The sequence below is a fragment of the Bufo gargarizans genome, chromosome 3 (assembly GCF_014858855.1).
Source record: "Bufo gargarizans isolate SCDJY-AF-19 chromosome 3, ASM1485885v1, whole genome shotgun sequence".
NCBI classification, from domain to species: domain Eukaryota; kingdom Metazoa; phylum Chordata; class Amphibia; order Anura; family Bufonidae; genus Bufo; species Bufo gargarizans.
The window spans coordinates 600,031,895-600,059,464 of NC_058082.1; the positions used below are offsets into that span (position 1 = coordinate 600,031,895).

Consider the following 27,570-nt stretch of genomic DNA (forward strand, 5'->3'; position numbering starts at 1 on the left):
CCCATTACTGCATTTTGTGTCCCTTGTGTATAGAGTGTATATACAGGGTTCACCTGGGATATGCTTAATTCCTGGACGAGCAGCCAGAGAAACGCGAGGGGGGCGACAGTCCAGGAACGAGCAGAACGGCTGTACCATTGGCCATAAACCTCTGCAATCTTGGGCCACAGATATGATCCAAATACGAGCTCTGCAGAGGAGGTACTGCTCTGCCCCAGAAGAACCATCCCTTAGGACTGTTTTGTCCCTAATGCTCAACTATAAAGCAGATTAAATATCGTAAGGACCCACAAATTACAACTGTGTGTCGTGGGTTAACAAACTTTCTTATAGACATGTCAAACGTGAGGGAATATCCGGCGATGCAAAGAATAAGGCCTCTCTCACACGCGCAATACTGATTATGTCAGGGTCTGTTCAAAGAAAAACTGATGGTTCTGCACGTAAATTGAATCAGTTATTTCTGCTTTTGCGTTCTGTGTGTGCAGTTTTTTTTTCCCACTGGATTATTCTTCTACTGCATGAAAAAAAAAAAAAACACACAATATCGATATGATACGTGAAAAACAAGGCTCATGTGCACAGACCCGTTGAAATCATTGGGTCAGGATTCAGTCCGTCCCCAAAAAGGCATCGCATCCAGACGGAAAACTTGCTCGTGTGAAAGAAGCCTAAGGGACTGATTCACGCGAACGTATTTTTTATCCCGTGTCCATTCCATTTTCCCTGGCGCCTCCCCAACGGCACTGATAGGAGGGTATCCCCGCCCCCGGAACAGGAAACAACACCAGATTAAAAAGGCCTCCTCTTCTTACCCAAGCCAGTGTTGTTTCCTGTCCATGGACAGCCGTGGATGCTCCTGCCAGTACTATGAAGATTCCACACAGCCTTGCTGTTTACCCTGCATTGGGAGGGCCGCTGCAGAGGTCGGAGGCTCCGGGGATTCTGTAGAAGGCAGTCCCGGTATTCTTACCCCTTCCTAGGGGTTGTGGATCAGACGGGATGGGCGTTGATGCAGGCGGGGCCTTCTCTAGGGTGGAGGAGGTTCCGGGAGTGGAGGTGACATCACGATGTAGCATGTGTCGTGACGTCACGTTCACGCACGCGGACGTCCCTGCGTTCAAGGAGCACAGGTGGCGGGGATTTTAAATATTCATGGTCACTGCCTTGTTGTTGGTGTGTTTCCCTGCTTCAGCATGCCGACTCCTCAGGAGGATGCGGCCCACAAGCCTGTGGATCCTGGTTCCAGCACCCTCTGCCCGGTAAGCCTCCTATCCTGTAAGCAGATATCATCTTCGATGTGGGTCTCTCCTTTTTTTTACAAAATGCACTTATAGGTGTCTGGTGGTGGAGGTTAATATATATAAAATTACAAGCCCTTTTTTAAATCTGATTGTTTTAGGGCAGAGAAACCTCCACTACCAGGACACAAGGAGGAGACTCTGGATGCAAAAACTTTGCTAAATGCAGGAAGTCCTTTGTCTCAAAATTGAAGAAGTCACTATGTGTAAAATGCACAGAAAAAGTAGTATCAGAAGAGTCTCCCTCTTTTCTGGACTCCATGACGAATATGATTAGAGAGGAAGTAAATGTGGCGGTGGAATCAAGGCTACCTCCCTTATATCCACAAGCTTCCACCTTTGCAATTATACAAATTTGAGGTTGATGAAGGAGAGATCCTTTAGGACAGCTCTGTCTCCTCGGAAGACGGTTATAGAAGACTGTTATTCCTTCCAGAAGAATTGCAGAGTCTTCTAAAAACAATCAGGGCTACTATGGATATAGAAGAGGCAGTCGGTACAGGATCAAATGTTTCAGGGTGTGGGAGAGAGAAAAAAAAAAAAACGCGTCTTACTAGTACATAATAGTATTAAAGATCTACGGTAATCTCTAAGGAATGGAGAGATCCGGAAAAAAGAACCCGTTACAAGCTCTTACTAGTACATAATAGTATTAAAGATCTACGGTAATCTCTAAGGAATGGAGAGATCCGGAAAAAAGAACCCGTTACAAGCTCTTACTAGTACATAATAGTATTAAAGATCTACGGTAATCTCTAAGGAATGGAGAGATCCGGAAAAAAGAACCCGTTACAAGTATCCTTTTGCGGATTCTGATGCGACTCTTTGGAGTAAAACTCTTAAGATTGACGGTAGCCCATATATCAAAGAAATCCTCCCTTCCGTTTGAGGATATGGGTTTACTACGTAAAAATCATGGGAGATCAATACTGCGATGTTTAGACCCAGTATTTCTTCCACCTGCACGGCTAGGTCCTTGTCGGTATGACTAGGTAAAATTAGAAGATACCCTGGCAGCTGGAACTCCTACAGAGGAGAACTTAGCATCTCTACCGAAGTTGAAACAAGCAAAAAACTTTTTAGCCGATGCTTCAGCTGATTTGGTGAGACCAATTTTGGACTCTTCCAGCACTTCCAGATCTTTTATTTCAGGGTCCCATTCACCACCCCAGAGTCTCTCAACTCAAATTGACAGCTTGGAGATTGAACGCCTAGCTTTAAAAGGAAAGGGCCTCTCGGATCCAGTAATCTCCACTATACTAAAAGGTAGAAAAGCCGTGACATCAAAAATTTATCTTAGGACCTGGAAGGCCTTTCTTGCCTTTACGAAGAGCAAAAACTGTCAAAATTCCCTTACGAATGTTCCCATTATTTTGGATTTCCTACAGTCGGGGTTGAACAAGGGTCTCAAACCCTCTACCCTCAAAGTGCAGATGTCGGCCTTGAGTATTTTTCTGGATGCAAAATTGGCTGAACCACCTTTAATCAAGGAATTTTTTTAAAGGTGCAGTCAGAATCTCACCAACCATACGCTCTACCATTCCAACATGGAACTTAAATTTAGCTCTTACAGTCTTAATGGAGTCGCCATTCGAACCCATTGATTTGTATCTCCATGAAGCTTTTATCACTTAAGACTGCCTTTCCTTAAGCATTGCCCAGCGTTCCTTCCAAACGTAGTTTCAAAATTCCATTGTAATCTGGAAGTTGTTCTGTAGTCCTTCTGGGATTCTCCTACAATGGACCAAGAGAGGAAGTTCCACAATCTGTATGTAAGACGTTGCCTACTAGGTTATCTGGAGAGAACAAAGCGGATCAGACAGTCGGACCACCTCTTTATCCAGTCCAAGGTCCTAATAAGGGTCTAGCAGCCAGGAAGCCTACGATCGCTCGGTGGATAAGAGACGCTATCTCTCTTTGTTATACCAGCAGGACTCAAAACCCATTCGATTCGGGCTATGTCAGCCTCCTGGGCAGAAAACGCCGCTATATCAATTGAACAGATCTGCAAAGCGGCTGCCTGGGCTAATCCTATGACCTTTTTTTAAGCACTATAGGCTGGATGTGACCCATAATCAGGACTTGTCCTTTGGGCGTAGAGTTCTTTCTACAGTAGTCCCTCCCTGAAATATGTTCATTCTCTGTTAATCCTCCTGTCAATGCTGTTGGGGAAAAGAGTTAATTACTCTTACCAGTAATTGGATTTTCCATTAGCCTCCCTAACGGCACTGGGAGTTTTTCCACCCTTGTTTGTTGTTTTTGGTAAAAGTATAATTACCCTGGTGGATTGTATTATGTTGATCTAATAATAATAATTTTTCTTTCCTGTCCAGGGGGCAGGGATACCCTCCTGTCAGTGCTGTTGGGGAGGCTAATGGAAAATCCAATTACCGGTAAGAGTAATAAACCCTTTTCTTTGAGGCCCATATGCGGAACTATTCACTTTAATGGGCCCGCAAAAAAACTGAATTGCGTTCCGTTTCCGCATGTCTGTTCTGCAAAAAAGATAGAACATGTCCTATTCTTGTCCGTTTTGCGGACAGGGACAGGCATTGTTACAATGGATCCGCAAAAGAAACGGATGCAATATGGATGTAACACTGACGTCATTTGTATTTTTTGCGGACCGCAAAATACATACAGTCACGTGCAGTCTCCGTTATTCCATTCTTACCAATATCACTTTTACAAAACCATAATACGCTTTAAAGTAATTGTCCAGGATTATAAATAGCACCACTATGGTCCATGAGATGAATGCAGCTCAGCCCCATTAACTTCAGGGAGGATAAAGTGCAATACTAGACACAGCCCACTGACAGAAGGGGCGCACTTTCTGTGAAATTAAGAGACCCTCTTCTAATCCTGAACAACCCTTTTAAAGTTAAAACCTCCTTGAATAACCCTCACAATGAGAGAAACCTCCGCAAGCATTGCTCTGTAAGAGAAAAAGCCTGGAATAAATGGACTTCTTATGAGGACAACATGTGGATCAGCAAACAATATGGCGACCAGTCCACAGATTTATCATAAATGAATAAAGTGCAGCAAGCAAACAAAGCGTACAAAATATTTCTACACACGGTGAGCCGAAAATATTTTGTAGCTTTCAAAAGGCACTAATGGGGAAAACCAGTAATGTGCTTCTAATGTCCGTGTCTATTGGAGGAAAGTGTGAGAGGAAATGGTTGGCATTAACGCATCTATAATTTACTATTCTGGAGTGAAATGTTATGAGCAGAGAGCAGATCAGCTTCAGATGGAAGAGAACATTAGTGCGGCTGTGCGGTTAGGAGACGAGGTGAGCGGGGCCCTCTACTCTTTAGTAATGGAGAGAGAAGCATCAGTAACACCGACAGAGGCCACAAGGGGGCAGGATCTTCCACAAGGACCAAAGTTGCTTTTGAGAATTTGGGCGCCTATAGATTATAGACTAAGGCCTCGTGCACACGACCGTATTTTGTATCCGTGTCTGATAATTTTTGGCGTATTGCACACAGACCCTTTCATCTCTATTAGGGTCCATTCACACGTCCGCAAAAGGGTCCGCACCCGTTCCCTAATTTTGCGGAACGGGTGCGGACCCATTCATTCTCTATGGGCCCGGACGTGAAGCGGAGAGCACATTATGTGCTCTCCGCTTCCGCATTTGCGGAGCGCGGCTCCGAACTTCCGGTCCGCAGCCCCTCAAAAGAGGCAGCTGCGGACAAGAATAGGCAGTTCTATAGCGGATGCCGGCCGTGTGTGTTGCGGATCCGCAATTTGGGGGTCCGTAACACACCACGGACGTGTGAACGGACCCTTAGTTTGCAAAAAATAAAAATACTACAGCACAGCTATGTCTTCCGTCTGCTGTCTGTTCCGAAAAGGATATAAATTATGGTCGACAAAAATAGTTATTTCTAGTAATGGAAGTGAGAAAATTGCGGATTGCACTCGGAAGGTATCCGTATTTTGTGGCCCCGTGATTTGCGGACCACAAAAACAGACACGTCGTGTGCATGAGTGGAATCAAGATGGCGGCAGGGGAGGTGTGGCTGGTGGCACGTGTCGGCGTGACTGATGCTTACGTAGGGTGAGACGCTGTGCTTAGAGGACAGAAGAGGTGGTGGAATCACAGCTCACTACAGCTTACCGCTCCAAACTCGCCCTCTCTGGCCAGGGAAGATTGAAAGTCATTCTACAGTAAATTGAGGCACAGGACACAAACCGAAAAGGATTACATCAACAAAAAAGTCACATTAACCGACAATTCCAATATGTCTGATCTTAAAAACTAATCAGCAAATACTCAGTGACTGGGGGAAAGAAATACAGACTTTTCTATTCACTACACACGTATAAAAAAATAAAAATAAAAAAAAACATAAAATCAGCAATAAAGTATTACTGTAACCTTCGTGGGTTTCCGGTGATCTGCTGGACTTGTGCTCCAGCATCTGCTGCGCTTGTCTGACTATTTACCAGACACAACGCCATACTGTGGCTGTGCCTGGAACTGCAGCCCACTACAGCTCCTTCCTTCTTCTACAAGGGATCATTCATGCGACAATAGGAAAGGCTCTGCATCTGTTCCGCAATTTTGCAGAATGGGTGGGACCCATTCATTTCAATAGGGCTGCAAAAGATGAGGACAGCACAGCGTGTGCTGACTGTCCTCATCGGTTGTTCTGTTCAGCAGCCCCTCAAAAAATATAGAGCACGTCCTATGCTTGTCTGCAATCGCGGACAAGAATAGGCATTTCTATAATGGGCCACCGGTTCCATAAATTGCGGAAAGCACACAGGCGGCTTCCCCGTTTTGCAGATCCGCAATTTGCAGACTGCAAAAACACGGCGCTGTCGTGTGAATGCACCCTAAAGATAAAGCTGAATGTTTACCAGGACTGCAACAATGATACCCTATCCCGATAACAGGGATAGAATATTAGATCAGTTCGGGTCTAACTCCGCCAAATCCCCCAGGGGGCTGGGGCATCTCCATTGCTTTCTAGGTGCAGCGCTGTACTTGGTAGTGGCTGTGCCTGGTATTACAGCTCACTGAGGCTCAGTCCCATTCAGGTGAACAAGAAATATCTGCAATTCCTGGCACAGCCTCAATGGACAGAGCGACGCTGGGTCCTGGAAGCTACGAAGGAGTTATTTTCCCCTTCTATCAGGTTATTGACAGGGGAGCTGGGAACTGAACCCCCACCAGTCTATAGGCCATTCACTTTGTAGTCTTTACCTGTTACAGGGGTTGTCCAGACTGTTTTAAGTGATGGACTATCCTCCGGATAGGCCATTACTAGCCTATTGGCGGGGTCCGCCGCCCCGAACACCCACAGATCAGTTGTTATGTGTTGCTCCTTCTTCAGAAGTCATCGCTGAAACTGCACACTTACCGTTGTAGACAACGGCTCTTGGCGCTGCAGTAACGAGCGCCGTCCACTACAATGTAGACAATGCTCTGTAGCTCTGGCGCCAATTTCCACTGACGGAGACAGACAGAGCAGCTGATCAGAGGGGGTGCAGGGTGTTGGAGCCCTGCCGATAGGACAGTAATGGCCTATCCTGAGGATCAGCCATCACTTAAAACAGGCTGGGCAACCCCTTAAAGGGTTTCTGTCACCTGAGAAATGGGTATTAAGCTGGCTGACACTTCGATGTGCTAATGTCAGCTGAACATAACTATATTAGTGCCATCTCACTGCCTAGACCCTTTATTGAGGAAAATGAACTTTTATAATATGCTAATTAGCCTCTAGGAGCAGGAAGGGGGGGGGGGGGGGTTGAACCTGCTACTAGAGGCTACGTTTGCCCCCCTCTTTTCACGCCATTCTTCTCTTGATTGACAGGGCCAGGCAGCGCTGCTCTCCTCCCGCCATCCGTGTCTGCAGTGTAAATCTCCCGGTATTTAGTATTGAACAGCGCAGCCACCAAGTGTCCTTCCCTCACTGCGCCTGCGCCGAATACTGAACGGTGTGAGATTTACACTGCAGACACGGATAGCGGGAGGAGAGCAGCGCTGTCTGGCCCTGTCAATCAAGAGAAGAATGGCGAGAAAAGAGGTGGGCAAACGGAGCCCCTAGGAGCAGGTGCAACCCCCCCCCCCCCCCCAGGGGTTAATTTGCATATTATACAAGTTTGTTTTTCTTAATAAAGGCTTCAGGCAGTGAGATGGCTCTAATATAGTTATGTACAGCTGACATTAGCACATCGCAGTGTCAGCCAGCTTAATACCCATTTCTCAGGTGACAGAAACCCTTTAAAGTTTTATCTTTCTAAAAGGGAGGAAGAATAACATAGCTGTAAACCTGCAGTCCTGAGACTCATTCTGCCTGAACTGCAACATACATTAAATGTATACAGTGCATTCATACAATCCTACTCTACAGAACAGACATGGACAGGTCCCACAGCTATATTCAAGGCGTCTTCATAAGGCAACTAAAAGTGTGTCAGAGGAAGAAGAGCACAAACCACTAAATGTTAAAGGGCAAATGAGCCTCTAGGAGCAACGGGAGCGTTGCCGTTACACCTAGAGACTCTGCTCTCTCTGCACTTTGGACAGGGCCAGGCAGTCATGATAACGTTTGCACTGTCTAGCCCTGAGTCAAAGTGCAGAAGGTGCAGCAGTTGCAGAGAGAGCAGAGCCTCTAGGAGTAATGACAACGCCCCCGTTGCTCCTAGAGGCTCATTTGCATGTAATAAAACATCATTTGTCTCAGCAATGCGGGCACATATGAACATGGGACCAACACAGATGCCTTCAGCTGCCAAGCGCACATGGAACAGGTCAGCCAGTGTCATAGGGACAAATCTGCTGACAGATGCCCTTTAAGTGCAGGCCATAAGCTGACGGTGAATAACTGGTTCACAGTAAAAGGTCTTTTTTAAGCCAATAACTTATCTGTATTGCACATTTTATCCCAACAAAATGAATGAGAAGTAAAAATCCTGATAGAAGGAGCCATGGGATGCAGTTGGCTTTTCCCAGCACTTACACACTCACCTGTCTACAGGGGTGGAAGTATTCTCAATGAAGCTGATCACTTTCTCCTTGACATTCACCGACTTGGTTTTCAATGCCACCGTCATTTTATTTACTAAAGACTTCATCCCTTTGCCGTCCCCAAATCCATTGGAAGAATCGCCCTGCAAAATCAATCACCTCCGTTCTTAAACGTTCTTATTACTGCGACATTCAGTCATCGGGGCGTTACGATACTATACGGTGTAACATCAGAAAGAGTCAGGAGTAGGGTTGGACGATATCAAAAATATTCAGACGATAACGATATTAAAAAAGTTATCGCGATAACGATATATATCGCGATAAATGCCCATTTAAAAGAAAAAAAAACACAAGGCGTTATACTGTATGGGGACAGCCACAGGGAGACGTTACACTGTATGGGGGCAGCCACAGGGAGACGTTACACTGTATGGGGGCAGCCACAGGGAGACGTTACACTGTATGGGGGCAGCCACAGGGAGACGTTACACTGTATGGGGCAGCCACAGGGAGACGTTATACTGTATGGGGGCAGCCACAGGGAGACGTCGTTACACTGTATGGGGGCAGCCACAGGGAGACGTCGTTACACTGTATGGGGGCAGCCACAGGGAGACGTCGTTACACTGTATGGGGGCAGCCACAGGGAGACGTCGTTACACTGTATGGGGGCAGCCACAGGGAGATGGCGTTACACTGTATGGGGGGCCACAAGGAGGCGTTACACTGTATGGGGGGCCACAAGGAGGCGTTACACTGTATGGGGGGCCACAAGGAGGCGTTACACTGTATGGGGGGCCACAAGGAGGCGTTACACTGTATGGGGGGCCACAAGGAGGCGTTACACTGTATGGGGGGCCACAAGGAGGCGTTACACTGTATGGGGGGCCACAAGGAGGCGTTACACTGTATGGGGGGCCACAAGGAGGCGTTACACTGTATGGGGGGCCACAAGGAGGCGTTACACTGTATGGGGGGCCACAAGGAGCGTTATAATAAGGTCTTATGGGAGCGAGGAGGAGGGAGAGTCAGGGCGGCCGCTGCAGGAAGTAGTAGGTTTATAATTTCGTCATCAGACAGAGCACACACTAGTGAGACAGCCGCAGAAAAAGTCTCTCCAGAGACACCAGTACTCACACAGGGGATCGCCAGTTCGCCACACACAGAGCCGGCACTGGTGGATGACGACGTCAGATGGTGGGTGGAGACTTGACTAAGGGAGGCGGAGCAAGAAGGAGGCAGGCCAGGAGCGAGAGGAAGTAATTACCCAGCGCTATGCAAGGTGCAGGGGCGGGCGGACGCACGTTTAGAAGAGGTCTGACCGCTTTGATGATGTCAGAAAATACCGCGGTATTTAGGAAACGGCGATATCGCCATATCGCCGTTTTTTTAATACCGCGGTATATCGTGATACCGGTATATCGCCCAACCCTAGTCAGGAGGCAATGAATATCTGCACTTACATCTGTATAGGAGCTCATACTGCCCCGGGATCCAGATGTACTAGCAATCCAATGCCCATAGCCACAGTCCGGTCCTTCTACATTAATGTCTGCCAGGTGCTGCTGCAACACTGTATAAAGAGCAAAAAACAAAGACTGAAAAAACACACATTAAAGGGGTTTGCACGTTATATGGGACAATGAATACAGGAGATTTATGCAATTTGCTAATATACAATGTGCATTTTTATAGCCTTTTTAAGCAGTATCCAATGGTAATACAGGTCCTCTCCCCGCACAGCCCTGCTGCTCTTATCCTGATAATAGCCTGTAATCTATCCGATTGTAACCCACTGCTCGTGTGCAAGTGCAGAAGAGAATATCATATGAAGCTTTAAAGATGTTGTCCCAAGAAAAATATTCTACAGTTTTCAAGCCAGCACCTGGATCTGAATACTTTTGTAATTGGATTTAATTAAACATTTAGTATGGCCACTGAGTTATTCATTGAAACCTATCTGTATAGCGCCACCTGCTGTTTGCACTTTACTGGACGCACATGCTCAGTTCCATCCTTCAACTGCCACCAGCTGCAGCAGACAGACCACGTTTCCTGAGAAAGGGCACGCCCCGTGACCTGGCAGCTTGAAATAAAGCAGAGCAGACTAAAGAGGTCTGATTTTGAGCACTAATAATGGGACAGCCGCTTTAATCTGTGCTTGCGCATCAAGAAACCAGTGCAGGCATAGGGCGTTACAATGGGAGAGACTAACAGAGGGAGTCGTATCATGTGCTTCTACATCAGCGGCCATTTTCAGGATGAGCTCATTGGGCACTGAATGACACTGTGGCGATTTTATGATGCGCTGCTGCAATTTTCATTGGATTTTACCTAGTCCCTTTCTCCTCTGTAAAATACCCCACTCCCCTAAATTTGGAGCTGGAGGCCAGCCGCCTGGTGAAAAAGCACCCTCACGAGGACTGACCAGAGTACCTGCAAAATTGGGGTGAAAAGGAGGAAGCGAGCGCCCGACAAAAGGATAAGACGCAGAATCGGGAAGAATTATGTAACATATTCATAGATTATAAGGCTGAAAAAAAAAGACATTTGTCCATCCAGTTTGGCCTGTTATCCTGCAAGTTGATCCAGAGGAAGGCAAAAAAAATTAAACTGAGGTAGAAGCCAATTTTAGGGGGAAAAAATTCCTTACTGACTCAAATCACGCAATCAGAATAACTCCCATGTGATTTATTTCACATGGAATGATGACCATAGGTGTGGTGAGCACAACCGCCCACTGACCCGAGTCATTTTTTACGATATCAATAAATCATCAATTATCAGGCATCCTCTTCACTTGAATGGGACGAGCAGTTGTAATCACACTGCACCACTGCTACAAGCGAGACGGTAAAGAGGATGCAGCGCTTAGATACTCAGGGGGCAGCACTTCACAATATAATAAAAGCAAGGACGTGTGTGTGTGTGTGTGTGTGTGTGTGTGTGTTTACTGTATATATTTCAAATACCTGGACAAACATCTACATTCGCACAGATGACTGAAGCAGAAAGTAACTTACCCATAAATCCTCCTTTGGCAATACTTATATATTCCTTGTTTTTCTGTTAAAAAAAAATAATTTAATAAAACAAACACATTGAATGAAGAAATTTTACCTATCAACATAAATATTCTTTTGGTCTATATGATCCAAGAACATTTCTAGTGACAAAGAGGCACATTTATTAAAGGGGCATTCTCAGCACAGACAATGGGGGCATATCGCTAGGATATGCCCCCATTGTCTGATAGGTGCAGGTCCCACCGCTGGGACCTGCACTTACAACGAGAATGAAGCGGGGAGCGCTGTGGCTGGAGGACCCTGGATTTCCCGGGGTCCATCCACCACCAAGCCCTGCTACTATAGAAGTGAATGAAAGCGCACGCGCGGCCCATGCTCCCATTCATTTCTATGGGGCAGACGGCTCGGCTATTTTCGGCGGCCCCATAAAAATGAATGGAGAGCGGCTGCGCATGCGCAGTGCGCCCTCCGTTCATTTCCCGGCTCCGTTCTCATTGTAGGTGGGACCCGCACCTATTAGACAATGGGGCATATCCTAGCGATATGCCTCCATTGTCTGAGATGGGCAAAAACCCCACTTAAGACCAGCATTTTAGACGCCGGTCTTAATAAAGCCCCATAGCTGGCGGTGGATTCGACAGAGTTATGAAAAGGCGCCTCTACATAACTTCGTCGGATCCACCACCGCTTCGAAATGTATGAGAGCCTCCTAGCTGTCTTACATTTAGACCTTTTTCTACACCCATTTCAATGGTAAATGAGACGGGCTGGCCCCTTCCCCGTCACACCCACATTTTTAGACCTATTGTGAGCGGAGAGAAAAGTCGCTGATTGCGGCGCAACTAACCGTTGCACCATAATCTGCGTCTGAAATACACCTAGTTTAGGCATATTTCAGCTTAATAAAAGACCGCCAAAGTATTTTTATGCCACAAAAAGGATAGATTTCTATTGCAAATAATTTTCCATTTCAAATAAAAGGGGTGGTTAAGGATTAGAAAAGAACAAGCGCTGCTCTTATTCTGTGTCCAGTATTGCACTTTATCCACATTCATTCAAGTAAATAGAGATGAGCTGCATTACCATGCACATGGGCAAAAGTGCTGTTTTTTTTGGGGGGGGGGAACAAATCCTTTTCTAATAGTAAAAAGGGTGGTTTCACTCTTGCATGTTTTTAGGAAAAAGCTATTTTTTTTCTGGCAGTATTCTATATATAAGTATTTGCAAAAAAAAATAAAAAATGCTGCAGCCCAATGTATGCTCAAAAACCAATAGTGAAATAAAAAACATGTACTATAAACAGTGCTTTATTTCCTCATATTTTCTCTGTGTATTTTTGGGGGTCAATTGTATTTTTTCAGTTGTCTTCCCAAACGCCTGAAAAACACGTTCAAAACGTGCCGCGTCATAGATGGAGCACAGTTAAGGCTAGTTTCACACTAGCGTTCGTCGGTCCGCTCGTGAGCTCCGTTTGAAGGAGCTCACGAGCGGACCCGAACGCCTCCGTCCAGCCCTGATGCAGTCTGAATGGAGCGGATCCGCTCAGACTGCATCAGTCTGGCGGCGTTCAGCCTCCGCTCCGCTCGCCTCCGCACGGACAGGCGGACAGCTGAACGCTGCTTGCAGTGTTCAGCTGTCCGCCTGGCCGTGCGGAGGCGTGCGGAGGCGTGCGGATCCGTCCAGACTTACAATGTAAGTCAATGGGAACGGATCCGCTTGAAGAGGTCACCATATGGCTCAATCTTCAAGCGGATCCGTCCCCCATTGACTTTACATTGAAAGTCTGGACGGATCCGCTCAGGCATCTTGCGCACTTAGAACATTTTCTAAGTTATTAATGCAGACGGATCCGTACTGAACGGAGCCTCCGTCTGCATTAATATGATCGGATCCGTTCAGAACGGATCCGATCAAGCGCTAGTGTGAAAGTAGCCTAATACAGACCATCACTGAACCAAGGATGCGGCAGCGAGGGATTGCTTAGCTATTACTCCTTTTCTTTTTTTGTCAGCTGCTGGTAAAAAATGCCATGAGACTGGACAACTCCAATAATCCATAGAGTATTTAGATCGAACACCGACCATTAAGTCCAACACAAAATTATTTGCAAAAGGGATAACAATTAGTGACCTTCTGTATCTGTCCCTCTAAATGGTAAATAGGCAGAAAACAGATTCCTGGACTGCAGTTGATTCTGTGATTCTATTAATCATGAGCCTATACAAATATGAGGAGATCAAACCTGTAAGAAATGGGCAAGAACCATATTCATGTACATGTCTTCTTCTTCTCTGCCACTGCCCATGAAGCACAAGTGTTCTCCTCCGGCCACCGAGCCAGACTCAATGGACTGCTTCTGCGCCTCTAGAAGAGACTTCACCGACAATGCAAACTCTCCGGGATTGTGTAGCATCTGTAGAACACACATCAGAGCTCACTACATACAGTACAGCAGGCTTTCACAGCTAGATCGCAGTGACCGAGAAGTGTTGTCTACATACCAAGTCAGAGTCCAAGTGAAACGCTGTAGAGAGATGGCCAGAATTGTACTGCTCTGCAGGCCGGCAATCCACCACAAAGAACCGCACACCATCCTGGAGGAGCAAGAAAACATGAGTGTTATGTCTTAGGCCTCATGCACACGGCAGTTGTTTTGGTCCGCATCAGAGCCACAGTTTTTGCGGCTCGGATGCGGACCCATTCACTTCCCTTCTGTTGCTCCGTTCCGTGGTCCGCAAAAAAATAACCTGTCTTATTCTTGTCCGTTTTGCGGACAAGAATAGGCAGTTATATTAATGGCTGTCCACACCATTCCGCAAATTGCAGAACGCACACGGACGCCATCAGTGTTTTGCGGATCTGCAGTTTGCGGACTGCAAAACACACAGAGGCCGTGTGCATGCGGCCTTATTCACACAGTGTTCGGTCAGTGATTTTAAGCCAAAACCAGGTTCGGCTCTAAGCACAGAACAGGTGCATATCTTTCCCTAAGGGTGCATTCAGACAACCGTAAGTGTTTTGTGGCCACGTGCGTTCAGCATTTTGCGGAACGCACAGGGCAAGCCCTATATAGAAATGCCTATTCTTGTCACTGTTTGTCAGCCGGCGGTCCCATATTCTCCAGCATCATCTCTGCTGGTCATAGGAGGAGAACGCCGTTGCGTATGCTCCCAAGAAAAGAAGATTCTAGAGATTATGGATCAGCTGGCTCAACAGCTTTGACATATCCACACTGCCGAATATGACCAAGCCGAGAAACCGTGCATCTCCACCTCGTAACACTTACAAGGGTGGATACACTATGGAGGGGGAGCTGAAAGGCTACATGGCGCTATACTACGTTAATATAGTAACTTGCACAGAAAAACAGTTATAAAGGAGAGTCAGCACAAAAGAGGTGTAGAATTAAATGCTTTTGGATTAAACACAGTATTATTTGTGGGATAACCTCTTGATCTATATTGTCTTTAAAGTGAAGGAGATATGAGCGAATCTATGAGGGACGTTACTGCACCAGCAGATAACATACTGTATGATAGAAATAATACTTTCTGCTTGATCGGACTGTAGACATCATGCACTCGTGTGCTGGACGGAGTCAAGGCTGCAATCACATGGTGCCACATTACTGTTGGCCCTTCAAATAACCCCCTCTTTGTAAACAGGCATCAAGTGATAAGACTTTTTATTCACTAAGAAATAGTAAAGGAAAATACAAGAAGAGTCTTGTGCTCTGTACATATTGCCTGTCTGTATCCTGCAGTCTAGTGTTTATTAGTTCAGCTAAACACAAGGATGTCCCTGAAAAGTAGCACACGGCCACATGGACTGCTGTGGATCTTCTGCAGATGTGCCCGAAATCCTGCATATTGCGGTGTGGAAATGCTGTGGCGGTTCTACCAATTTCACCCCATGCACTGCAAAGAGTGAAATCACAGCCGATATTAACATAAAATGACGTATTTAAAATCTGCAGTGCATGACATGTGCGAATTTCACTGCAGACACTCTCGGCAGCGTGTTAAATCTCACCCACGTCACTGCTACCGTAAACTCTGCCGATTTTCCGCACACAATTCTGCTCTACGTGGGGCCATACCCTACCTAAGGGAATGTGCCTGCTGGGTGAGAGAAATCTAGGACATGTTCTGGTTTTCATCATTTTCTTTTTTTCCTTATATGCCGGATTATTTGGCCTAGTTGCATTTGTATGCAAGACAAGCCCCCTTACAGCGTACTGGCAGAGAAGACAAGCTTCCTTACAGCGTACTGGCAGAGAAGACAAGCCCCCTTACAGCGTACTGGCAGAAAAGACAAGCCCCCTTACAGCGTACTGGCAGAAAAGACAAGCCCCCTTACAGCGTACTGGCAGAAAAGACAAGCCCCCTTACAGCGTACTGGCAGAAAAGACAAGCCCCCCTTACAGCGTACTGGCAGAGAAGACAAGCCCCCCTTACAGCGTACTGGCAGAGAAGACAAGCCCCCCTTACAGCGTACTGGCAGAGAAGACAAGCCCCCTTACAGCGTACTGGCAGAGAAGACAAGCTTCCTTACAGCGTACTGGCAGAGAAGACAAGCCCCCTTACAGCGTACTGGCAGAAGAGACAAGCCCCCTTACAGCGTACTGGCAGAAGAGACAAGCCCCCTTACAGCGTACTGGCAGAAAAGACAAGCCCCCTTACAGCGTACTGGCAGAGAAGACAAGCCCCCTTACAGCGTACTGGCAGAGAAGACAAGCCCCCTTACAGCGTACTGGCAGAGAAGACAAGCCCCCTTACAGCGTACTGGCAGAGAAGACAAGCCCCCTTACAGCGTACTGGCAGAGAAGACAAGCCCCCTTACAGCGTACTGGCAGAGAAGACAAGCCCCCCTTACAGCATACTGGCAGAGAGGAAAGCCCCCTTACAGCGTACTGGCAGAGAGGAAAGCCCCCCTTACAGCGTACTGGCAGAGAAGACAAGCCCCCCTTACAGCGTACTGGCAGAGAAGACAAGCCCCCCTTACAGCGTACTGGCAGAGAAGACAAGCCCCCTTACAGCGTACTGGCAGAGAAGACAAGCCCCCTTACAGCGTACTGGCAGAGAAGACAAGCCCCCTTACAGCGTACTGGCAGAGAAGACAAGCCCCCTTACAGCGTACTGGCAGAGAAGACAAGCCCCCTTACAGCGTACTGGCAGAGAAGACAAGCCCCCTTACAGCGTACTGGCAGAGAAGACAAGCCCCCTTACAGCGTACTGGCAGAGAAGACAAGCCCCCTTACAGCGTACTGGCAGAGAAGACAAGCCCCCTTACAGCGTACTGGCAGAGAAGACAAGCCCCCTTACAGCGTACTGGCAGAGAAGACAAGCCCCCTTACAGCGTACTGGCAGAGAAGACAAGCCCCCTTACAGCGTACTGGCAGAGAAGACAAGCCCCCTTACAGCGTACTGGCAGAGAAGACAAGCCCCCTTACAGCGTACTGGCAGAGAAGACAAGCCCCCTTACAGCGTACTGGCAGAGAAGACAAGCCCCCTTACAGCGTACTGGCAGAGAAGACAAGCCCCCTTACAGCGTACTGGCAGAGAGAGTCAAGGTCACGTTCATTTCCCTTTGCTCATGGCCAACACTGCAGATGTCTCCTAATAAAGGACTCAATGGCACTTACTGTACTTACCTCTTGCTGATTTGCCTGAAGAATTTCTGGTACAGAAATTGCCAAACAAAGAGCCTGACTGAGATCAGAGTCGTCTTTCAGAGCGATCAAGCTGCTGCCAAACAAGCTCTGGTTGTCCTAGAATAAAGATACATAGGCAAGTAAGAGGCCAGAAACATCATTAAAGACTGGAGTTTACTTCAATGGGTTGTCCAGGTGGCATATCCTCAGGATAGACAATCAATATCTGATTGGTGGAGGTCTGACAACCCGCTTCACCTGCCGACCAGCTATCTTGCGGATAGGTCATCAATATAAAAATCGTGGACAGAAGAACCCCTTTAATCTTATTAAAGGGGTTTTCAGACTTACAACATTTATTATCTATCCACAGTATAGGTGATAAAATGTACCATTGCCGGAGGTCCGACCGCTACCACCAATGGTCACGACAATGAGGGTCCCCTGTGTTTATCTTTGACTACAGCAACATTCACTGTCTAGGGAACTGACGGAGATAGCGTGCTGTGCTTGGCTGTCCCTTAAGCAGGCCATACACACTAGATAAAGCTGAACCTGCCAACAATTTAATGTGTATGGGGGGGGGGGGGGGGTCTCTCATGCTAGATACACCGGTGCCAGGCACCTATGACAGCGGCTTATCTCCCATAGAACAAAAAGAAGGCAACCTCAAGGGGCCCCTCATACACATTTGATGGTTGGCTTTATCCCCACACTCTATTTACACATTGAAAGAGATCCCCGTTGGCTGAACGCATGTATATGGCCAGCCTCAGACAGTGAATAGGGTGGTGATCATCCATGCACGATACCACGGGGGCTCTCGTTCACTGACCTCTTTATGATAAATCTTAAAGGGTTGTCTCACTTCAGAAAGAGGACGTTAATACAAGTCACTTACTTTGCTGGCTGGATTCATTTTTCCATCAAATTATACACTGCTTGTTTCCATGGTTACGACCACCCTGAAATACATCAATGGTGTTCGTGCTTGCACACCACCGGAAATAGGGCCGGCCTATGCACACTGCCATAGTCCCAGCCACCGGAGAGGCCGTTGCTTTTTCCTATAGTGTGCAAGCACAACCACCACTGATGGATTGCAGGGTGGTCGTAACCAAGGAAACAAGCAATGTATGTGATGGAAAAATTAATCCAGCCAGCAAGGAGGCAATATGGACAATCACAATATATTAGTAAGTGCCTTGTATTAACTTCCTCTGCATAATAAATGGCACTTGCTGAAGTGAGACAATTCCTTTAAATAAATACTCCACATCATAAACTTAAAAATAAACGCATTTACCTTGCGAAAAGAAGCTGGAGTCTTGATGTAGTAATGATGAGCCAAACTGAACAGATCTTCTATGTCTCCTACATCAAGGTTAGTAGGTGGACTTTCCAGGAACTCTAAAAAATAAATAAAAAAATGCATCTGAAGGATGCCTCTGGTATTTGTAAAGGCTTGACATCCCACAATAACTATTTCCATTGTGACTCTACTTAAAGGCTTATGCATACGAGCATATGTATTTTGCGGTCCGCAAAACACAGATCCGGAAAAAAAAAAGATGGCATCCGTGTGACGTCTGTCTTGCATCAGTTTTTTTTGCGGATCCATTGTAACAATGCCTGTCCTCGTCCACAAAACAGACAGGAATAGGACATGTTCTATTATTTTGCGGAACGGACTTGAGGACATACGGAAACGGAATGCACACAGAGTTATTTAAGTTTTTTTGTGGACCCATTGAAGTAAATGGTTCCGCATATGGGCTGCAAAAAAAAAATAAAAAAAAATAAAAAACACGGAACGGACATGGAAAGAAAATACTGTTGTGTGCATGAGCCCTAAGTCTGTGGCATGCAAGGCCATTTTGCTGAATTAATGACGGTTCGGGTGATTGTTTCAGCTTGCAGAGCACTACCAATAAAACAGTTTGTTAGGCCCGTGTCACATTGCCCGCTAGTACATAACACGTACAAGACTATGGGTACATCTCAAGAAGACGCTCAACAAGATAACCCATCTTCAAATTGAAGCCAACCAGCGACTAGATGATTGCTGCTGGTCTGCCTTCAAAAACCCCTGCCCAACAGTTAAAAAAGAAAATCAGTCTGTTTGCAGACTGTCCCTGCTGAGTTCCGTCAGCTGACAGCTCATGTCCTGACCTAATAGAGACTCCTTATAGCTAAACTCTTATCAACCCCATAATATGAATATGGCTTCAATGAGTGTTTATGAAGTCAGAAGATCAGAGATAAGGCCTCTCATGCGTCAGCTGACAGAACGCAAGAGCGAGTCTGCAAATAGACTTATTTTTAACTGTATGTACCACAAAATTGCTCAATTTATTACGAAAACAATTGAAAAAAAGATTTTCAGCCCAAAATGAGTAAAATGCAATCGTTAAAAAATTGCCCTGAAGGTGTCCATAGCCTTTTAGCCTAATAACCAAGCACCTGTAAAGTTTTATATATCTGTTACGCTTCAGACTGCATTGGCCTATTAGTATGCGGCTACTCTGGATCTTAAACACCGAATCCACAAAATAAAACCGCTCGGAGCATGCTCACAGTCTTACTTATGAGTTCTTCTTTAGACTCCATTTCTTCAGCCAAGACAACCTCTCTGCAAAGACAGATAAAAGCCATTAGTGCCAGATCAATACGGACACAGAGCCCTAGCAATCTGCCTCACACCTCCCCCAAGTACTCACTTGACATTGACAAGCATGATCAGCATCAAGAAGTACATGATGAATGGATCTGCCTGCTGTAAATAACTATCCCAAATCGCCTGGGTGACTTCCACCGAGCAGTGATAGGCAAAGAGGCTACCAAACTGAAAAAATCACAAATGAGAGACCATTAGCCACAGAGAACACATGTGAGACAGGGTACAGTCACCTTCTATTCAGACATCGGCCGCAGCCATGGCAAGGTTCGGAAACAAGACCCCACCCGTCACTGTCTGCCTCTGTTCGTGAAACCAGAAGAGAGTCTGGCATTTATGAACCAATATATAAAAAGTTTGGGATATTCGCTTCATAAAAGTGGTTTTATTTCTTAAAGGGAGGATACATAAAAGAAAAACAATTTCTCCTTTAAAGGGGTTATCCAGGAAATACTATTGATGACCCATCCTCAGTATTGGCGGCACATATGAAGCACAGCACTGTACAGCAGCTGTGCTTAGCGTAGCAGCTCAGCCTCATCGACTTGAATGGGGCTGAGCTGGAACTAGTCATGTGACGGATGTACGGTGATGTCACACGGCCTAGGGAGAAAATGAGGTGCTCATAGAGAGGCCGGCCTCTGCGGATCCGATATTGATGACCTATCCTGAGGAATGATTGTCAATATAAATTCCCCAATAACCCCTTTAAGTCCACACTTGATTTAGGCTTAGCGAAATTTTAACTCTTGCCTAGAAGTAGCCACTCACTCCTGTACACTAAGGGGGGCTTTATTTTTTAAATATACGCCACTTTTTGGCGTATTCAAGACCCAGATTTTGTTGCAAAGGTGTTTTGAGGCAAAATGTGTTCCCCCCCCCCCCCCCCCCCCGGCCAATGGGGACCCGAAGTGCGCGGGAAAGCAGGCCCATCTGATTCAGCATTTTCTATGCCTGGAGTAGAAATTGACTGGAATCTATGCCAGCAAGGGAGCTGGAAAAGGGCCTAAGTTATGTAGAGGCCATAACTTAGGCGCATCAATCGGCAGTGGATATGGACTAAGACCGGCGTCTAAATCGTAGTCTTAGTTCATGTCCCCCTAAGGTCCTATAGAACGCTTGTCAAGCCCCATTCGGGAAATGTATAGAAAATAACTAACCACATACACAGCATAGCTGAGCGGTTCCCCACAAAAGGTTCCAAGATGAGACCTGACAACCACGGTCCAGGACACCAAGAAGTGACTGCACCAGATGTATAGTACTAGATAACATTGAGGAAAGGTCATCACTATGGTACTCCTGAAAAACCACTTTAAAAAGGAGAATGGTAACACCCCGTTGTCAATGTAATCATACATTTCCTGGTGGAATAACAGAGGAACAGGACAATGCAGACTTGCTTGGCATACAAGAATTTACTAGAGGGCTGAGAGGTCCTGTACAAAAGGGCTGTCACCAGTACCTTATCAGACATTCGGCTAAAGTGTACAATGCGTATACTACACACTCTTATGCAGGTTATCCAACCCAACACTTACCCAATTAAGTGCATAAAGATCTGGTGTGATCTTCTTCGTGTCCAGGAAAGAACACAGTTCGGGCTCGTGATACTGGAGGAGAAGCCGGAATAGGTGGAATGGTTTTCCTTTCTTGTAACAATCTCTAAACAGAAAGAGATACTCGACAATCAGAATCACTGCGGCTGCACGCGTCACGGATCCCAAAATCCATGGGGACACATCAACTACCCAGCCCCACATCATACCAAACACACATACATGTGAATACCTTGGAATATACTTATTCATGATTGCATAGAAGCAGTTATAGAAGTCGCTCCGTGACAGGTTGAGGTCCACCAGCGGTTTCAGGAGGTAAAGCCAGCTGACGTTTTCATGGTACTTGACGTTACGGGATTTACAATAAAAAGTGACTACAGATTCAATGTCCTGGAGAACGACTGGTCTCCTCTCCTCGGGTATGGTGAGCTGGTCTGAACAAACACAAAGGAAGCAAGATGATAATGATTCAAGTGCAAAAACTATTTCACCCAGCAGAAAACCCCTACTTGTTTGGGAGAGTTCCCATCTCCGCTTCAATTTCTGTTCTTCTGATCCGTCAGAAGAACAGAAAATAATGAAAATAAATACCGGATCCTGTCCATAAGATCTGCACATTGTGTATGCGTTTGAGCCATTTCCGTCTGAGATCCGTTTTTGTAGATGGGGAAGAAAAAATTAAAATAAAAGTGCTGCATACAGTACTTTTATTCCGTCTAAAAAAACAGATCTCAAACTGAAATGGACCAGCCCCAGAATTAAAGGGGTTCTCTGGGAATTGGGAAAATGAAAATACTTAAATATTACTTATTACTATTATAAATATATTCCTAAATACCTTTAATTAGTTATGATGGCTCGTTTTGTGTAGGGAGCAATCATTAGGAGAAATAAAATGGCCGCCATGCTATTAAGTACACACAGAACCTGTCCTAATCATACAGGAGGACATGCTACTTGAGAGCAGTGCCTCATCTTCTTTTATGGTCCTGAATAGAGTTGAGCGAACACCTGGATGTTCGGGTTCGAGAAGTTCGGCCGAACTTCCCGGAAATGTTCGGGTTCGGGATCCGAACTTCGTCCCGAACCCGAACCCGAACCCCATTGAAGTCAATAAGGACCCAAACTTTTCGGCACTAAAAAGGCTGTAAAACAGCCCAGGAAAGGGCTAGAGGGCTGCAAAAGGCAGCAACATGTAGGTAAATCCCCTGCAAACAAATGTGGATAGGGAAATGAATTAAAATAAAAATTAAATAAATAAAAATTAACCAAAATCAATTGGAGAGAGGTCCCATAGCAGAGAATCTGGCTTCCCGTCACCCACCACTGGAACAGTCCATTCTCAGATATTTAGGCCCCGGAACCCAGGCAGAGGAGAGAGGTCCCGTAACAGAGAATCTGTCTTCATGTCAGCAGAGAATCAGTCTGCATGTCATAGCAGAGAATGAGGCTTCACGTCAGCCACCACTGCAACAGTCCATTGGCATATATTTAGGCCCAGCACACAGGCAGAGGAGAGAGGTCCCGTAACAGAGAATCTGGCTTCATGTCAGCAGAGAATCAGTCTTCATGTCATAGCAGAGAATCAGGCTTCACGTCAGCCACCACTGCAACAGTCCATTGGCATATATTTAGGCCCAGCACCCAGGCAGAGGAGAGAGGTCCCGTAACAGACAATCTGGCTTCATGTCAGCAGAGAATTAGTCTGCATGTCATAGCAGAGAATGAGGCTTCACGTCAGCCACCACTGCAACAGTCCATTGGCATATATTTAGGCCCAGCACACAGGCAGAGGAGAGAGGTCCCGTAACAGACAATCTGGCTTCATGTCAGCAGAGAATTAGTCTGCATGTCATAGCAGAGAATGAGGCTTCACGTCAGCCACCACTGCAACAGTCCATTGGCATATATTTAGGCCCAGCACCCAGGCAGAGGAGAGAGGTCCCGTAACAGACAATCTGGCTTCATGTCAGCAGAGAATCAGTCTGCGTGTCATAGCAGAGAATCAGGCTTCACGTCACCCAACATTGGAACAGTCCATTGGCATATATTTAGGCCCCGGCACCCAGACAGAGGAGAGGTTCATTCAACTTTGGGTAGCCTCGCAATATAATGGTAAAATGAAAATAAAAATAGGATTGAATGAGGAAGTGCCCTGGAGTCCAATAATATATGGTTAAGGGGAGGTAGTTAATGTCTAATCTGGACAAGGGACGGACAGATCCTGTGGGATCCATGCCTGGTTCATTTTTATGAACGTCAGCTTGTCCACATTGGCTGTAGACAGGCGGCTGCGTTTGTCTGTAATGACACCCCCTGCCGTGCTGAATACACGTTCAGACAAAACGCTGGCCGCCGGGCAGGCCAGCACCTCCAAGGCATAAAAGGCTAGCTCTGGCCACGTGGACAATTTAGAGACCCAGAAGTTGAATGGGGCCGAACCATCAGTCAGTACGTGGAGGGGTGTGCACATGTACTGTTCCACCATGTTAGTGAAATGTTGCCTCCTGCTAACACGTTGCGTATCAGGTGGTGGTGCAGTTAGCTGTGGCGTGTTGACAAAAGTTTTCCACATCTCTGCCATGCTAACCCTGCCCTCAAAGGAGCTGGCATTGACACAGCTGCCTTGGCGACCTCTTGCTCCTCCTCTGCCTTGGCCTTGGGCTTCCACTTGTTCCCCTGTGACATTTGGGAATGCTCTCAGTAGCGCGTCTACCAACGTGCGCTTGTACTCGCGCATCTTCCTATCACGCTCCAGTGCAGGAAGTAAGGTGGGCACATTGTCTTTGTAGCGTGGATCCAGCAGGGTGGCAACCCAGTAGTCCGCACAGGTTAAAATGTGGGCAACTCTGCTGTCGTTGCGCAGGCACTGCAGCATGTAGTCGCTCATGTGTGCCAGGCTGCCCAGGGGTAAGGACAAGCTGTCCTCTGTGGGAGGCGTATCGTCATCGTCCTGCCTTTCCCCCCAGCCACGCACCAGTGATGGACCCGAGCTGCGTTGGGTGCCACCCCGCTGTGACCATGCTTCATCCTCATCCTCCTCCACCTCCTCCTCGTCCTCCTCGTCCTCCAGTAGTGGGCCCTGGCTGGCCACATTTGTACCTGGCCTCTGCTGTTGCCAAAAACCTCCCTCTGAGTCACTTCGAAGAGACTGGCCTGAAAGTGCTAAAAATGACCCCTCTTCCTCCTCCTCCTCCTCCTCCTCCTCCTGGGCCACCTCCTCTTGCATCATCGCCCTAAGTGTTTTCTCAAGGAGACATAGAAGTTGTATTGTAACGCTGATAACGGCGTCATCGCCACTGGCCATGTTGGTGGAGTACTCGAAACAGCGCAACAGGGCACACAGGTCTCGCATGGAGGCCCAGTCATTGGTGGTGAAGTGGTGCTGTTCTGTAGTGCGACTGACCCGTGCGTGCTGCAGCTGAAACTCCACTATGGCCTGCTGCTGCTCGCACAGTCTGTCCAGCATGTGCAAGGTGGAGTTCCACCTGGTGGGCACGTCGCATATGAGGCGGTGAGCGGGAAGGCCGAAGTTACGCTGTAGCGCAGACAGGCGAGCAGCAGCAGGATGTGAACGCCGGAAGCGCGAACAGACGGCCCGCACTTTATGCAGCAGCTCTGACATGTCGGGGTAGTTGTGAATGAACTTCTGCACCACCAAATTCAGCACATGCGCCAAGCAAGGGATGTGCGTCAAATTGGCTAGTCCCAGAGCTGCAACGAGATTTCGCCCATTATCACACACCACCAGGCCGGGCTTGAGGCTCACCGGCAGCAACCACTCGTCGGTCTGTTGTTCTATACCCCGCCACAACTCCTGTGCGGTGTGGGGCCTGTCCCCCAAACATATGAGTTTCAGAATGGCCTGCTGACGTTTACCCCAGGCTGTGCTGAAGTTGGTGGTGAAGGTGTGTGGCTGACTGGATGAGCAGGTGGAAGAAGAGGAGGAGGAAGCCGAGAAGGAGGAGGTGGCAACAGGAGGCAAAGAATGTTGCCCTGCGATCCTTGGCGGCGGAAGGACGTGCGCCAAACAGCTCTCCGCCTGGGGCCCAGCTGCCACTACATTTACCCAGTGTGCAGTTAGGGAGATATAGCGTCCCTGGCCGTGCTTACTGGTCCACGTATCTGTGGTTAGGTGGACCTTGCCACAGATGGCGTTGCGCAGTGCACACTTGATTTTATCGGATACTTGGTTGTGCAGGGAAGGCACGGCTCTCTTGGAGAAGTAGTGGCGGCTGGGAACAACATACTGTGGGACAGCAAGCGACATGAGCTGTTTGAAGCTGTCTGTGTCCACCAGCCTAAATGACAGCATTTCATAGGCCAGTAGTTTAGAAATGCTGGCATTCAGGGCCAGGGATCGAGGGTGGCTAGGTGGGAATTTACGCTTTCTATCAAATGTTTGTGAGATGGAGAGCTGAACGCTGGCGTGTGACATGGTTGAGACGCTTGGTGACGGAGGTGGTGGTGGTGGTGTTGGTGGTACATCCCCTGTTTGCTGGGCGGCAGGTGCCAACGTTCCTCCAGAGGCGGAGGAAGAGGCCGAGGCGGCAGCAGCAGAATAGGCCGAGGCGGCAGCAGCAGAAGAGGTAGCAGGGGGAGCCTGAGTGACTTCCTTGGTTTTAAGGTGTTTACTCCACTGCAGTTCATGCTTTGCATGCAGGTGCCTGGTCATGCAGGTTGTGCTCAGGTTCAGAACGTTAATGCCTCGCTTCAGGCTCTGATGGCACAGCGTGCAAACCACTCGGGTCTTGTCGTCAGCACATTGTTTGAAGAAGTGCCATGCCAGGGAACTCCTTGAAGCTGCCTTTGGGGTGCTCGGTCCCAGATGGCGGCGGTCAGTAGCAGGCGGAGTCTCTTGGCGGCGGGTGTTCTGCTTTTGCCCACTGCTCCCTCTTTTGCTACGCTGTTGGCTCGGTCTCACCACTGCCTCTTCCTCCGAACTGTGAAAGTCAGTGGCACGACCTTCATTCCATGTGGGGTCTAGGACCTCATCGTCCCCTGCATCGTCTTCCACCCAGTCTTGATCCCTGACCTCCTGTTCAGTCTGCACACTGCAGAAAGACGCAGCAGTTGGCACCTGTGTTTCGTCATCATCAGAGACATGCTGAGGTGGTATTCCCATGTCCTCATCATCAGGAAACATAAGTGGTTGTGCGTCAGTGCATTCTATGTCTTTCACCGCTGGGGAAGGGCTAGGTGGATGCCCTTGGGAAACCCTGCCAGCGGAGTCTTCAAACAGCATAAGAGACTGCTGCATAACTTGAGGCTGAGACAGTTTCCCTGGTATGCATGGGGGTGATGTGACAGACTGATGGGGTTGGTTTTCAGGCGCCATCTGTGCGCTTTCTGCAGAAGACTGGGTGGGAGATAATGTGAACGTGCTGGATCCACTGTCGGCCACCCAATTGACTAATGCCTGTACCTGCTTAGGCCTTACCATCCTTAGAACGGCATTGGGCCCCACCATATATCGCTGTAAATTCTGGCGGCTACTGGGACCTGAGGTAGTTGGTTCACTAGGACGTGTGGATGTGGCAGAACGGCCACGTCCTCTCCCAGCACCAGAGGGTCCACTAACACCACCACGACCATGTCCACGTCCGCGTCCCTTACTAGATGTTTTCCTCATTGTTATCGTTCACCACAACAACAAAAATATTATTTGGCCCAATGTATTGTATTCAAATTCAGCGGGATATAAATTTGAGGCCTAGTATTTAGGCGCTGGGTGACCGGTATGGATTTAGTGACAGAATTAGACTGGGATATGCACAGTAGCGTGTGTGTGAAGTTATTCTGAATGACCCTATGTGCACCTTGAATATTATATACCCTTTTAGGGATAGATTTCAAATAGCTCTGATATAGCAGAAACCACTAAATTATGAAATTGCTAAATTGGGAATTGTATTTCAACCCAGAACAAAAAATGTGCTTTGACGGACACTAAATAACTTTCCCAGCCAGAACAGGACAGCGGTAACGAGAGATTTAGCGGGATATAAATTTGAGGCCTAGTATTTAGGCGCTGGGTGACCGGTATGGATTTAGTGACAGAATTAGACTGGGATATGGCCAAAAAATAACCACACTATTGCTGGTTAAATGCACTTGGTGACGGGCGCAGCTTGCCCCTGATGTAGTATATGGCCAAAAAATGAACAGACTATTGCTGGTTAAATGCACTTGGTGTCACAGCTTGACCAACCACACTACTGAGGGTTAAATGCACTTGGTGACGGCCGCAGCTTGCCCCTGATGTAGTATATGGCCAAAAAATAAACAGACTATTGCTGGTTAAATGCACTTGGTGTGACAGCTTCACCCTGATGTAGGCTTTAGCCAAAAAAC

General features: G+C 47.3%; 1 protein-coding gene across 2 annotated transcripts in view; it reads right to left on the reverse strand.

The window, feature by feature from the left end:
* The window catches only part of TBC1D23 (TBC1 domain family member 23), a 57,721-nt gene that overhangs the window by 7,590 nt on the left and 22,561 nt on the right, over positions 1 to 27,570 (reverse strand). The window contains exons 4-15 of one of the 2 annotated variants that reach the window (XM_044284473.1): positions 21,446 to 21,650; positions 21,196 to 21,319; positions 19,698 to 19,822; positions 19,563 to 19,609; positions 18,284 to 18,387; positions 16,978 to 17,094; positions 13,826 to 13,918; positions 13,567 to 13,737; positions 11,322 to 11,364; positions 9,762 to 9,871; positions 8,296 to 8,438; positions 5,437 to 5,481 (exon numbers count right to left, since the gene is read on the reverse strand). In XM_044284473.1, the coding sequence (XP_044140408.1) occupies positions 5,437 to 5,481; positions 8,296 to 8,438; positions 9,762 to 9,871; positions 11,322 to 11,364; positions 13,567 to 13,737; positions 13,826 to 13,918; positions 16,978 to 17,094; positions 18,284 to 18,387; positions 19,563 to 19,609; positions 19,698 to 19,822; positions 21,196 to 21,319; positions 21,446 to 21,650 (1,327 nt within the window). The remainder of the gene's footprint in view (positions 1 to 5,436; positions 5,482 to 8,295; positions 8,439 to 9,761; positions 9,872 to 11,321; positions 11,365 to 13,566; positions 13,738 to 13,825; positions 13,919 to 16,977; positions 17,095 to 18,283; positions 18,388 to 19,562; positions 19,610 to 19,697; positions 19,823 to 21,195; positions 21,320 to 21,445; positions 21,651 to 27,570) is intronic. The other variant, XM_044284475.1, reaches the window with a different exon arrangement.